The sequence below is a fragment of the Scyliorhinus torazame genome, chromosome 12 (genome assembly GCF_047496885.1).
Source record: "Scyliorhinus torazame isolate Kashiwa2021f chromosome 12, sScyTor2.1, whole genome shotgun sequence".
Taxonomy (NCBI): domain Eukaryota; kingdom Metazoa; phylum Chordata; class Chondrichthyes; order Carcharhiniformes; family Scyliorhinidae; genus Scyliorhinus; species Scyliorhinus torazame.
The window spans coordinates 38,609,726-38,622,704 of record NC_092718.1 but is presented as its reverse complement, the minus strand read 5'-3'; the positions used below and the strand labels follow the sequence as shown (position 1 = coordinate 38,622,704).

The window sequence follows — 12,979 nt, the reverse complement described above, 5'->3', positions numbered from 1 at the left end:
TTTAAGGGAACGGCGGAGATTACAGGCGGAGTTTAACTTGCTGACCACAGGGAGGGCGGTGGAGCAGCTGAGAAAGGCGAGGGGGGCGATCTATGAACATGGAAAGAAGGCCAGCAGAATGCTTGCACAGCAGCTTAGGAAGAGGGAGGCAGCTAGGGAGATTGGGTAAGTAAAGGACGGAGATGGGAACCTGGTTGGTGTTTCAGTAGGGGTGAATAAGGCGTTTAGGGATTTCTACAGCAGGCTGTACAGGTCGGAACCCCCTGCGGGGCCGGAGGGATGAGGCACGTCTTGGAGGGGCTGAGTTTCCCAAAGGTGGACGGGGAGTGGGTAGAAGGGCTGGGGGCCCAGGTCAGGTTGGAAGAGATAGTGGAGGGTCTGAAGGCAATGCAGTCGGGTAAAGCCCTGGTGCCGGACGGGTACCCAATGGAATTCTATAAACAGTTCTCTGGGATATTGGGGTCGGTGTTGATGAGGATGTTCAATGAGGCAAGGGAAAGAGGCGTGTTGCCCCCGACGATGTCACAGGCAACGATTTCGCTGATTCTTAAGCGGGACAAGAACCCGGAGCTGTGTGGATCCTACAGGCCGATTTCCCTGTTGAATGTAGATGCCAAGTTGCTGGCCAAAATCTTGTCCTGCAGGATTGAGGATTGTGTTCCGGACGTTATTGGGGAGGACCAGACGGGGTTTGTTAAGGGCAGGCAGTTGGTGGCCAATGTAAGAAGGCTGTTAAATGTGATCATGATGCCCCCGAAAGGTAGGGAGGTGGAGGTAGTGATCGTAATGCATGCAGAAAAGGCTTTTGATCGGGTAGAATGGGACTATCGGTGGGAGATACTGGGATGGTTTGGATTCAGGCGAAGCTTTATTGACTGGGTCAGGTTACTGTATCAGGCTCCTGTGGCAAGTGTGCGGACGAATAGGACAACATCGGACTATTTTAGACTGCACCGGGGGACGAGACAGGGATGTCCCCTCTCCGCACTGTTGTTTGCGCTGGCTATAGAGCCATTGGCAATTGCTCTGAAAGCCTCGAGGGGCTGGAGAGGACTGGTCCAGGGGGGCGTGGAGCACAGGGTCTTGCTCGATGCGGATGACCTGCTTCTGTACGTTTCGAACCCAATAGAGGGGATGGAGGAAGTCATGAGGGCTCTTGGGGAATTTGACCAGTTTTCAGGGTATCAGCTTAATATGGGAGATGTTTGTGGTCCAGGCGAGGGGACAGGAGAGGCAACTGGGAGAGCTGCCGTTTAGGTTAGTAGAGGGAAGCTTTAGGTACCTAGGCATCCAAGTGGCGCGGGAATGGGACCGGCTGCATAAATTGAATCTGGCACTGCTGGTGGACCAAATGAAGGATGACTTTCGGAGATGGGACGCGCTTCCGTTGTCTCTGGCTGGGAGGGTGCAAACGATAAAGATGATGGTCCTCCTGAGATTCCTACTTGTATTTCAGTGTCTCCCTATTTTTATTCCACGGTCCTTTTTTAAGCAGGTCAACAGAGTGATCACGGGCTTTGTCTGGGCGGGCAAGACCCCGCGAGTAAGGAAGGTAATGCTTGAGCGGAGTCGGGGAGAAAAAAGAACTTAAGAACTAGGAACAGAAGTAGGCCATCTGGCCCCTCGAGCCTGCTCCGCCATTCAATGAGATCATGGCTGATCTTTGTGGACTCAGCTCCACTCTCCAGCCCGTACACCATATCCCCGAATCCTTTTATTCTTTAGAAAGGTATCTATCTTTTTCTTAAAAACGTTTAAAGAAGGAGCCTCAACTGCTTCACTGGGCAAGGAATTCCAGTGATTCACAACCCTTTGGGTGAAGAAGTTCCTCCTGAACTCGGTCCTAAATCTGCTTCCCCATATTTTGAGGCTATGCCCCCTAGTTCTGCTTTCCCCGACCAGTGGAAACAACCTGCCCGCATCTATCCTATCTATTCCCTTCATAATTTTATGTTTCAATAAGATCCCCCCGCATCCTTCTAAACTCCAATGAGTACAGTCCCAGTCTACTCAACCTCTCGTCATAATATAATCCCCTCAACTCTGAGATCAACCTAGTGAATCTCCTCTGCACTCCCTCCAGTGCCAATATGTCCTTTCTCAGGTAAGGAGACCAAAACTGAACACAATACTCCAGATGTGGCCTCACCAACACCGTATACAATTGCAGCATAACCTCCCTAGTCTTGGCGCTGCCACATTTTAGCAACTATTACTGGGCGGCTAATATAGACATGATCAGGAAGTGGGTGGTGGGGGAGGGGTCTGCATGGGTACGTATGGACGTGGCTTAATGTAAGGGCGCCAATTTGGGGGGCGGGGGGTTGGTAACTGTGCCTCTGCCATTCCCGCCGGCACGGTACTCCACCAGTCCAATGGTGGTGGCGGCCGAGAGTTTGGGGCCAGTGGAGGCGGCATGTGGGAGCATCGGTTCGGGTCCCAATCTGTGATAATCACCGGTTTGCCCCGGGGAGTATGGACGGGGGGGTTCTGGTTATGGCGGAGAGCGGGGATTTTTTATTTTTAAAAAAATTCTCCTTTTTCACGTTTTCTCCCACATTTACACGCATCAACAATAAACAATAATCAACAGGATATGTCAATCCCCATAATAACGATCCCATCTGCCCACCAACCCCAACCCGCATGTTTACATAAACAAATGACAAAAAGGAATCAGGGATTACCCGTAGTCACCCTTAATCTTACACGGCTCTCCAACCCCCCAACCAACGCCATCCAGCCTCTAAGAGAGTGCCGTACATGATACCCCAAAGTTGTACTCTCCCCCCCCCCCCCCCCCCCAAAGTCTCCAGCTCCTCCCGTCCACTGCCTCTTGTAAAACTCCTCCTCCCAACCACGGTTCCTTTCCCCCAACTTTCCACCCCGGCTAGACCACTCGGACCCTGTTCTGTCAGGCTCCGATGGCCACAGCCCCTCCCCCCACCTCACTCCCGTTCACTGGCCGGCTTAAACCGGCCAGCGTGGAGGCCCCCGCCCGGGTCTCTTTCCCACTTGCCCGGCCCTAGGAAAGCCCAAAGATCCCCTTTTAGCACACAAGCCCCGCATATCCACCTACACCCCAAAGAGCCCTCATTTCGAGTGAAAGTCCAGTCCCTTCCCTTGTCCAAATATATACCACCTTGGCTCCTTTAATCTCTACACCCGCGCGCAGTGATACAGTCATGAGGTTACATCGGCACATGACCATTCCTCAATTTGTCAGTTCTGCCACAGTCCTTCTGCCTTCGCAAACTCCTCCGCTGCTACCGCCATTCCAAAATAAAAGTCCCTGAGCTTGTAAGTCACCCTCAGCTTCGCTGGATATACAGTCCAGTTCATATCGGGAGGGGTCCTCCCCCTCCCCCAGTAGTTTTGCCAGCATCGCGACAAAATACTCAGTCGGCTTCGGTCCTTCAACTCCTTTGGGCAGCCCCACGACCCTCAAATTCTGTCGCCTGGATCTGTTTTCCAGATCTTCCATTTTTCCTCGCAGATTCTTGTTCGTGTCCATCACCTTCCCCATCGAGGCAAGTTGATCACCGTGCTGCAATAACGTCTCCTCCACTTCCTTCAGCGCCTCCCCTTGCTCTCGCACCTCCGCCACTGCGCTCGCCACCGCCGTCTTCACCGGGGAAACCGCCTCCTCCACCAGCACATTCAAAACCTCCCTCACCATCTCCATACATTTCTCGATCTGCGCCAACTGCTTTTGGAATTCCGCAGCCATCACCTTAGTTAGTTCTTCAGCCGTAAGCACGGCGGCCTCCCCTGGCGCTCCAGCCTCCATTTTCTTTGTTGACCCCGCGGTGACCTTTCCCCTCTCCAACGGACTTTCAGCCGCTTTTTTACCGGCCATTTTTTTTGTGTTTTTCGACATCCTTCTTCTCCTTACGCTATCTCCCGACTTTTACTGCCGTCGCTGGCCCTAGGACCGGGCGTTACTCCCCGAAAATGCTGTTCCCGAACGGGAGCCCTCCAATGTGCGGCTGCCTCCCGCCCGCCGTCACCGGAAGTCAGAGAGCGGGGATTGAGAGGATGGGGGATATGTTTATAGGGGGGGAGCTTTCCGAGTATGAGGGCGTTGGAGGAAAAGTTTGGGTTGGCGAGGGGAATCGAATTCAGGTATCGGCAGGTGCGGGACTTCTTTCGTAAACAGGTATCAACCTTCCCGCTCCTACCGCGAAGGGGGATTCAGGTCAGGGTAGCTTCAGAGGGTAGGTAGAAGGGACAGTCTCGGACATATATAAGCTTATGGGGTCGGAGGAGAGACAGACCAAGGAGCTGAAGCGCAAGTGGGAGGAGAGACAGAGGATGGTCTATGGGCGGACGCGTTGAGTAGAATCAACACGTCCGCAACATGTGCCAGGCTCAGCCTGATACAATTTAATGGTGTTCAGCGGGCTCACATGACAGTGGCCCGGATGAGCAGATTCTTTGGGGTGGAGGACAGGTGCGCAAAATGTGCGGGAGGACCGGCGAACCACGTCCACATGTTTTGGACATGTCCAAAGCTTAGGGGATTTTGGCAGGGGTTTGTGGACATCATGTCCACGGTGTTAAAAACAAGGGTGGCGTTGAGTCCAGAGGTGGTGATTTATGGGGTGTCAGAAGACCCGGGAATCCAGGAAAAAGAGGCAGAGGTTCTGGCCTTTGCTTCGCTGGTAGCCCGGAGACGGCTACTACTAGTATGGAAGGACTCAAAGCCCCCGAAGTCGGAGACCAGGCTATCGGACATGGCTAGCTTTCTCAGTTTGGAAAAAATCAAGTACGCCTGGAGAGGGTCACTGTTAGGGTTCACCCGGAGGTGGCAACCGTTCGTCGACTTCTTTGCGGGAAATGAAAATCGCTTGTCACAAGTAGGTTTCAAATGAAGTTACTGTGAAAAGCCCCTAGTCGCCACATTCCGGCGCCTGTTCGGGGAGGCTGGTACAGGAATCGAACCGTGCTGCTGGCCTGCCTTGGTCGGTTTTAAAAGCCAGCGATTTAGTCCAGTGTGCTAATTAATCGTCAGCAGAAGGGGGGTGAGGGGTGAGTTTAGAGTAGGGGGTCAATAAGGGTGGGACCTGTACGAGAGGTAAATGGCTTTTGCACTATGTTTATGGTTTCATGTATATTGTTTATTTTGTTGTTACTATACCAAAAATACCTGAATCAAATGTTTATTTTTTAGAAATGGGGGTGTACATAAATATCTATAGTGAGAGTACCTTTAAGAAATTGGTGTTTATTACTGCAGTGATGTCAGAGTGGGTGGAGCTGGGCTGTCAGCTTTTTACTTTCGTTTTAGGCGGTTTGCTGCAGGATGTGTTTTAGTTTTGTTTTCAGAGCTGAGTTTTGTTTTCAGAGCTGGAGTCTCTCTCTCTGTAATCTTAAAACTGTAAATCGATCTTTTGGTGATTTAAAACTAATAACTGCTCTCAGTAGTGACTTTACCCTGATGTGCTTCTGTTTAAAGGTTTTCTCAGTCTTCTGGGTGTTAAAAGGATAGCTTAAGGATTACATAGTGTTGTATTTGAATTAATGGTTGCTAAGATGTTCACTGTATGTTTTAAAAAGGTTAACTTCAGTTCATAGAATAAACATTGTTTTGCTTTAAAAATACTTTTCCATTTCTGCTGTACCACATCTGTAGAGTGGGCCGTGTGCTCCCCATACCACAATCTATTAAAAGTTGTGGGTCAGGTGAACTCCATGATACACTTTGGGGTTCTCTAAACCCTGGCCCATAACAGACATCACATGTAGGCCAGACCAGGTAAGAATAGCAGATTTCCTTCCCTGAAGGCCATCAGTGAACCAGATTGGTTTTCACGACAATGGTTTCATGGTCATCGTTAGACTTTTCATTCCAGACTTCTATTGAATTCAAATTTCACCATTTGACATGGACCCCAGAGCATTATCCTGGGTCTCTGGATTACTTGACCAATGACAATACCACTATGCCACCACCTTCCCTTTGTATAACTATTGTTAGAGGCCCCAGAAACTACTCCCACTCGCATCATGTTTGTTATTTCTAATATCCACCCATGTTGGTTCTACTGGCTGCTTTTTTGGGCCAGGATCCTCATGAGATCCTTTATTGGGCTCAAGCTCATCCTTTTCCATTCTCTCAGTCTTTTCAAAATGTAGGCTGGAGGGTATGATTTGGCAGAAGAAATAGTCTGTGCTTCAAGTTTCAGATTAGGGAACTTTAATTTCAAATATACCCTACTATTTTTACATCTAGCAATTAAGAGAAGAATTTTGATCTATTTGTCCATAACCACCTAACAGCACCATGGGTATGCTTATATCAGATGGATTACAGGGGTTTGAGGAGCTGCCATCACCTTCAATGGCAATTACGGGTGGCAAATGTTGCTCTTGCCCCATAAACTCAAATCTCATGAAATAAAAAGGATGCATTTAACTCTTTAAACCAGCCCATCAGCCAGTTCACTGAATTGATATCAAAAATAACATTGTGACTCAAGGTAGTTTTAAAAACAAATTTAAAGAAAAGTGACATGCAACTCAATTTAATTAAGATTTATTCCAAAATGCAAGAATACATCTTCCCAGCATCAGTACCACATTTCTACATGTGAACCTGTAAAGAACAACCTTTCTTCGAAAATAATGAAATCGTTGCTGGTAAATGTAGAAAAGATTGTCAATAAATACAAGCACTATTTTGCAAAAGGTGGAGCCGCCGTGCACTGTTTAACATTCGAATGTTCACTGGCTAGTGTTCACTGTAGAAAAGACCAACTACAGATAGGTGACATTTGTGCAATTCACTGCTATAAAATATTATGAATAATCTAGTTGTGACTTTACAGTGGAGCCTCAGTTATCTGTGCTTCCATTATTTGCATTCTCATTTCTTCACAAGATTGCAAGTATAGCTTTTGGTTTGTTGTCAGATTCTTGATTCAGTTGGATAGAGACAACATGGTCTCCAGTATTTGGTGGAAATCACTGTCTGTGCAGCTGATGTTTTAGGGGGCAGGAGACTAATTCATTAGGAACGTTCACTTTGGGTGTTATCTACATGCGCTAGGAGTGGGCGGAGTCATCCAAAGTTACAAATGAAGCTTAAAAAAAAAAGCTCACCGTTTGTCTGAGTATCGGGGTCTTCCAACCACCTACCTATTTTTTTTTAAAAAATCCACGAGGAGGGTTCCACCACCCTTCCAGCAGAAAATAACTGGGGATCCACTGCCAAGTTCTCCCCAGTACAAGACATTTACACAAAATCAGATTGAGAAATATTAATGGTTTATTTTGCTCCATTTTCAACAGCTGTGGTGGTAAAGGGATAAAAGTTAGTAAGTTCATTAGTCACAAAACCCATTTTCTAAAAAAAAAAATACAAGGCCTAGTACATGTCTGTCGAACAGGAAAAACATTTTTGAAAAGATAGTTGGTTGTACACATTGAATAAGACTACCAAGTACAGGCAAATGTCAAAAACAAAGAGACCAACTGCTGCAAACATTTGTACATCAGAATCTTCGCGGAGCACCCCCTTTGAATGGCTTAAAACGAGCATCTCCTGATCCATGTATTCCTTTGGCGCTTGAGACACTGCCTCCTTGCATTGTGTTGTTGGTGATCTGCACAATTCTGTTTGCTACAGGACTACAGTGGGCAATGAAAAAACAGTGAGATACTAATGAAGAATTTCAATCAGCGGCCACAATTTGCACCTATACCTTGGTACAGAAAATATTAAACTGAAACAAGTCAAAATGTAACTGAGCACAACAGAACATTTGTTGCAACTATTTCCCAAACTATATTAAACCAAAAATGAATACTGTGCAAACCGGATGCAGAAATTGAAAACATCTCTGTGGACCGTCAGTCTGCTGGACACTTTCCTCAAATTGTTTTCATTCATGAAACTCCAGTACCAGAAGCTTTTCACAGAAAGCAAACCGAGGCATTACAAAGCAAGCCATTAATCAGTATCTTGAGTCCTCATCTTTAATGTGTGGAGCAGGAACAGTTGTAGCAGGAGTGGGTTCTATCTTTTGGATATGGTTGCTCTTCATTTTGATGCGATAATACTATTTTGAGACTATGAATATGGTATTGATGGGCAGTTTAAATGAGATAAACAGAACATGTAAAATGTTATGGCAGAATAGTAAATGTATAATTTATCTATTTGGTGCAGGGTGCATGTCATTGCATAAGTGTATTATACATTTTGATGAAACAACTATCCCCCCCACTACATTGAAGCGCTTCCCAGACAGGTGTGAAAGTCTTCTCTTTCCCGATTTTAGCAGTCTCTTACGTCAGATGAGTTTGGGTCGTGCTGCAAGGACAATGCAAATGCCCACAGTGCAAAACTGAACGAGACACCATATACCATGTAACTGGCAGAGGCCACAAAAGATTTGCAAAATGAAGAGATTATGATATAAGGATCTATTTTGAAGTTGGGGTGCAGTAGAGTAAAGTTCAGTATCTAGAATCTCCATCTTGCCTGATTTGTGCAAATTAATTCAGATGAGGGCATCATTGGCAAAGCTAGCATTTATTACCAATCCCCCATTGCCTTCGAGAAGATAGTGGTGAGTTCTCACGAGTACAACAGAGTGGTTGGCTAGGCCATGTCAGAGGGCAGTTGCGAGCCAAGCACAATCATGTGGTCGAGAAACACATCTCAGCCAGACTATGCAACATTAGCAAATGTCCTTCCCTAAAAGGACATTAATGAAGCAGGTAGGTTTTTAATGACAATGTACTAGTTTCATGGTTATTATTCCAGATTTATTTCTTTACTGAATTTAAATTCCATGTTGGTTGATGTTCGTCACTTGCTCATGGTTATCACGATGTAGTGACCAGTGGTGTTAAATATGCAGTGAAGGACAAGGGTCAACTCGGGCACGAATTTGGCTAAGTAGTAGATATATAAATAACCAAACATGGAATCTTGAGGTAAGAAGCAGACCATGCTTTGTAGGAAATATATTAATGCAGTTGAAAGAGAGAAAAAATGGCAGCTTCGGGTGACTTATCTGATGGGACCAGCTGCAGGCCAAAAGATTCACTAACATTAAAAGAAAAGACTTGTGATTTCAGAGCATCTCCCCAACCAATTGATAAATTAGGAACTGCAATGAAAGACAATGGTAACTGACTTCTGGCATCCTCAGAAAAGGCCTCTCATGGTTTACTATTTTGTTTAGATTACTCACGGGTCTAAAACATACACCTTTTTGCAGTGAATCAAAACTTCATGAGAAAAGATCCAAAACAAAACTCAAAGACCCTCGATAAGGGGTCACTAAATTGCAGTTTTAAAATTGGGGGTTGAACCTCTATATCCTTTCCAAAGAATGGCTAAATTCTTGTTGGATCTTTCAAAACAAAACAAAGTCAAGTCAGCAGGGCCCATACAGGGGCTCGAGTTCTTTCAACTTTAACCCAGTGTGCAAGTCTCCTGGAGCATTCTGCACCTGCGTTACAGGGGGAGGGAGGCATCCACCTGATCATCGCAAGTTACATGAGCCCCAGTTCCTTATCGTCACAGGTCTTTGCTGAGGTGCCTTAATGAAATAATCAGCTGAAGCATGAACTAATGGAACCAGGATTCTGTTTGAAAACTTTATCAATACTAGTTTTGGGAAAATGCCAAACTTGCCAATCAAACCATAGGTTGGCCCCAGGATACCAATAGGACATATAATCTGCGAATGCTGTGAATTTAAAATATGAAAGTCAAGTACAAAAGTTACTATCAATGGGATTCAGAAAGGATCAGGACAATTTGGTCTCGGGCACTATATTTTTCTTCTCTGATTATCTACAAATGCAGAAAGATAAACATCCCTATTATGTTCAGAGCCTCATGCCTTACATTTAATTGTGCAAGATTGGCAAGCAATAATTGGGTCAATCATGGCATACAACGATCTCTTTATCATAATTGAGGTGATGTGCTACATAAAGCATGATTTTTCACGCAGGCATCATCCTTGTAATCAATGGGTCAAAGCAACATGTGAATGAGGTTCAGCTTTATTTTAGCTTCTTGATTACTCAGGGGTGCAGAGGCATTCAGAGGAAAGAGGTCCAAAGTGTGACTTCATAACTGAGCTTAGCCAGTCTCCACTAGATCAGAAGGAACTCTATATTTGGCAGATGGAAAGGAAATAATGTGGCCGGCAGCTCTTGCTCAACACTATCGCGTGACCTTAGCTGGAAATGTCAGTAAATGTGCAGCCAAAGACAAGATTTAGCGTGTCCACAAATGATAAACTGCAGTTTATTATTTTCAAGGATGTAAAAAGCGGTAGCCTGTTGACTAAACTGGCTGAACACCAACATGCAGTGTTCCAAGTCTCAATGCAAATCAAACCCCTGAATCAACTAAGTTTGATGTCAACCATGCTGCTGTATGGGGACTGCGGAATATTGTCTATTCTACCTGTCATCTTCATACTTATCACATTGGACCTTCTATGCCCTATGTCCCAGACTGATTGCCAGATCATTTTCTACAATGCTCAAGGCAATTTATAGCACATATTAACTAATGAAAGTGGAGACCTCATATGCAATGAAACATAAATTGGATGATTTAAGTGTGTATTGCTACTAGATGAAATACACCATCATGGTTGGTGATCTTCCTGCAATCTATACAATTATTTTTGGACATTAAGGGGGCAATTTAGCATGGCCAATCCACCTATGCACATCTTTGGACTGTGAGCGGAAACTGGGGCACCCGGAGGAAACCCACACAGATACTGGGAGAAAGTGCAAACTCCACACAGTTACCCAAAGCCAGAATTGAACCCGAGTCCCTGGCGTTGTGAGGCAGCAATGCTAACTACTGTGCCAGCATGCCACTCCCATCTATACAAATTCAACAAGAGTTTTACATGCCAGTAAATTAAAATTCCAAACAAGAAATATACTGGCATGAAATGAGTCTACAGATCATCACAACCATCAAAATTTGATAGAGGAAAAAAAAGGGAGAATAAGAGGTCCAGTGCAACAGCCATTGCTCATCCCTCTCGAGATATATTGTATTAAGCATCAGGTAACGCTCATTGGCTACTGAATGTGATCAAACTTGGAACAATAATTTCACTACCATCCAAAAGAGTGCAATTCAAGAGTTAGCCAATGTAAGTTTTTAAAGACTGCCTAGGTACCAGCACAAATATTTACATGTTACATAGAAAACATGGAAAATAGGAGCAGCAGTAAGCCATTTGGCCATTCGTGCCTGCCCCACCATTCAGCATGACCATGGCGGATCCTTTATCTCAATATCATACTCTTGTGCTCTCTCCACACCCCTTGACACCTTCAGTCTAGAAACTATAAAAATGGAAACACTCAATACACATCTTGATCGTGAGTTGAGAATGGTTTTAATGCATTGTAAAGTTCTCTCTTTTACAGGAAAAAGAAGTTTGAAGTAATTTTGCCAATATAGATACATCAATATCCCTTAACATTTGACTATACGATTAAGCAAACTATTTTGATGGATTTCTATTCCTCGATGTTTTATTTATATTCTGTGAGAACAAACCTTTTACTGTAAATGACTTAATAGGCATCAACAAACTACCCATCAAAAAAAAGCTAGAAGCAACTAATACACTTAATTCAACTAGGTTTTCAGAAAGAGAGCGAGCCTGTTTAATATAAAACCAGTCAAAAATGTAATAACAGACAGAAAGAATTTACAATACATGTTTTAAGATACAGGCAATGAAAACAGCTAACAGAATGCAACTTCAGTACCTGGATAGAGGAATCATGCCAGGACCACGGCTGTCAGTCATTCGCCTCATATCTTGATAGCCACTGCCTTGAGAACCGGCATGCCAACTATTCCGTGGTCCTCCTGATTCACGACCATGACGTTCCACCACCACGTGCCTATCATGGTAATGAGATGGCTGGGAAAAGAGATTGCAGAAAGTGAATATGAGCACAATCATAGTACTTCCATTTTAAAATTTATTTCATTACACTACATCCCTAAATCAAATCTTTAAAAATCTATTCGTGGAAACACAACTAATTTGATTCCCCCTCCCCCCAAAAATGTACGTTTCAGTAAATACAATAAAATATGTTTTATTAGCTAACTCCCAAGTAGGCCTGTATCTGCTAACATTTATATGTGTCACATCAGGTACATAAAATGAATGGTCACCCAAGGTTGTAAACAAGGGAAATTAAATGTGATTCTTTCAAAAAACGACTAAAATCCCTGAACAGAACAAAGCTGCAAGCACTGGCTATCTAATAAGTCTAATTAATTGTCCATCTCTTCTGTACCTGAGTATTACCGCCTCTGTCTGCTATTGCAGGTCTTCCTCCATCTCGGCTATTATATCCAGCCATACTGCTTGGTGGCCCACTTCGCAGATTCTGTCCCGATCTCTCTGGGCGGATACGATCTCTATCCCTCGAACTCCTACAAGTGTCAAAATTTAATTTAATTACGAGTTAAATTAGTGGCTTTCACAGCAACACATCAAAAGTAATAGATCAGTTTCAAAAGGAAATCTCTTTGTGTTTTACTGTAAAATATATCCCATTAATTAGCTTCAAAGATCAAAACTAGCTCACAGCTAAGCAATAAAAAGTTCCAATAAATTGTAATCCAACCACCTAGTTTGCACTAGCATGTGACAAGGTTCAGATTTGTAAATCAATCATTTTGAGGGGTTCTTCCAAGTAACGGTGCTTCTCCGACTCAAGAATGCTGTACTCTGTAGCATTAACTCAATTGTTTATTTTTAAAAAGCAATCCAAATGCATTTTCTAAGAACAGCAGGTTTATCTTTTCATAATTTGCTGCCATTTCTTGGTTTCTCTTACTTGAATGATGTTGACGTCAACTAAATATTATTTGTCCCAGTAAAAGTAATGATTCAAAGATTAAAATTAACCCCCTCCCTCCCAGAAATACCACAAAGCCACTAGAAGTCAC

General features: G+C 44.4%; 1 protein-coding gene across 3 annotated transcripts in view; it reads right to left on the bottom strand.

Moving 5' to 3' along the window:
• Positions 1–6,522: 6,522 nt before the first annotated feature.
• Positions 6,523–12,979, bottom strand: part of sltm (SAFB-like, transcription modulator) — an 82,412-nt gene continuing 75,955 nt past the window's right edge. For all 3 annotated transcript variants that reach the window (XM_072470707.1, XM_072470705.1, XM_072470706.1), the window contains exons 19-21: positions 12,322–12,460; positions 11,779–11,936; positions 6,523–7,632 (exon numbers count right to left, since the gene is read on the bottom strand). In XM_072470707.1, the coding sequence (XP_072326808.1) occupies positions 7,497–7,632; positions 11,779–11,936; positions 12,322–12,460 (433 nt within the window). In that variant the 3' untranslated portion in view covers positions 6,523–7,496. The remainder of the gene's footprint in view (positions 7,633–11,778; positions 11,937–12,321; positions 12,461–12,979) is intronic.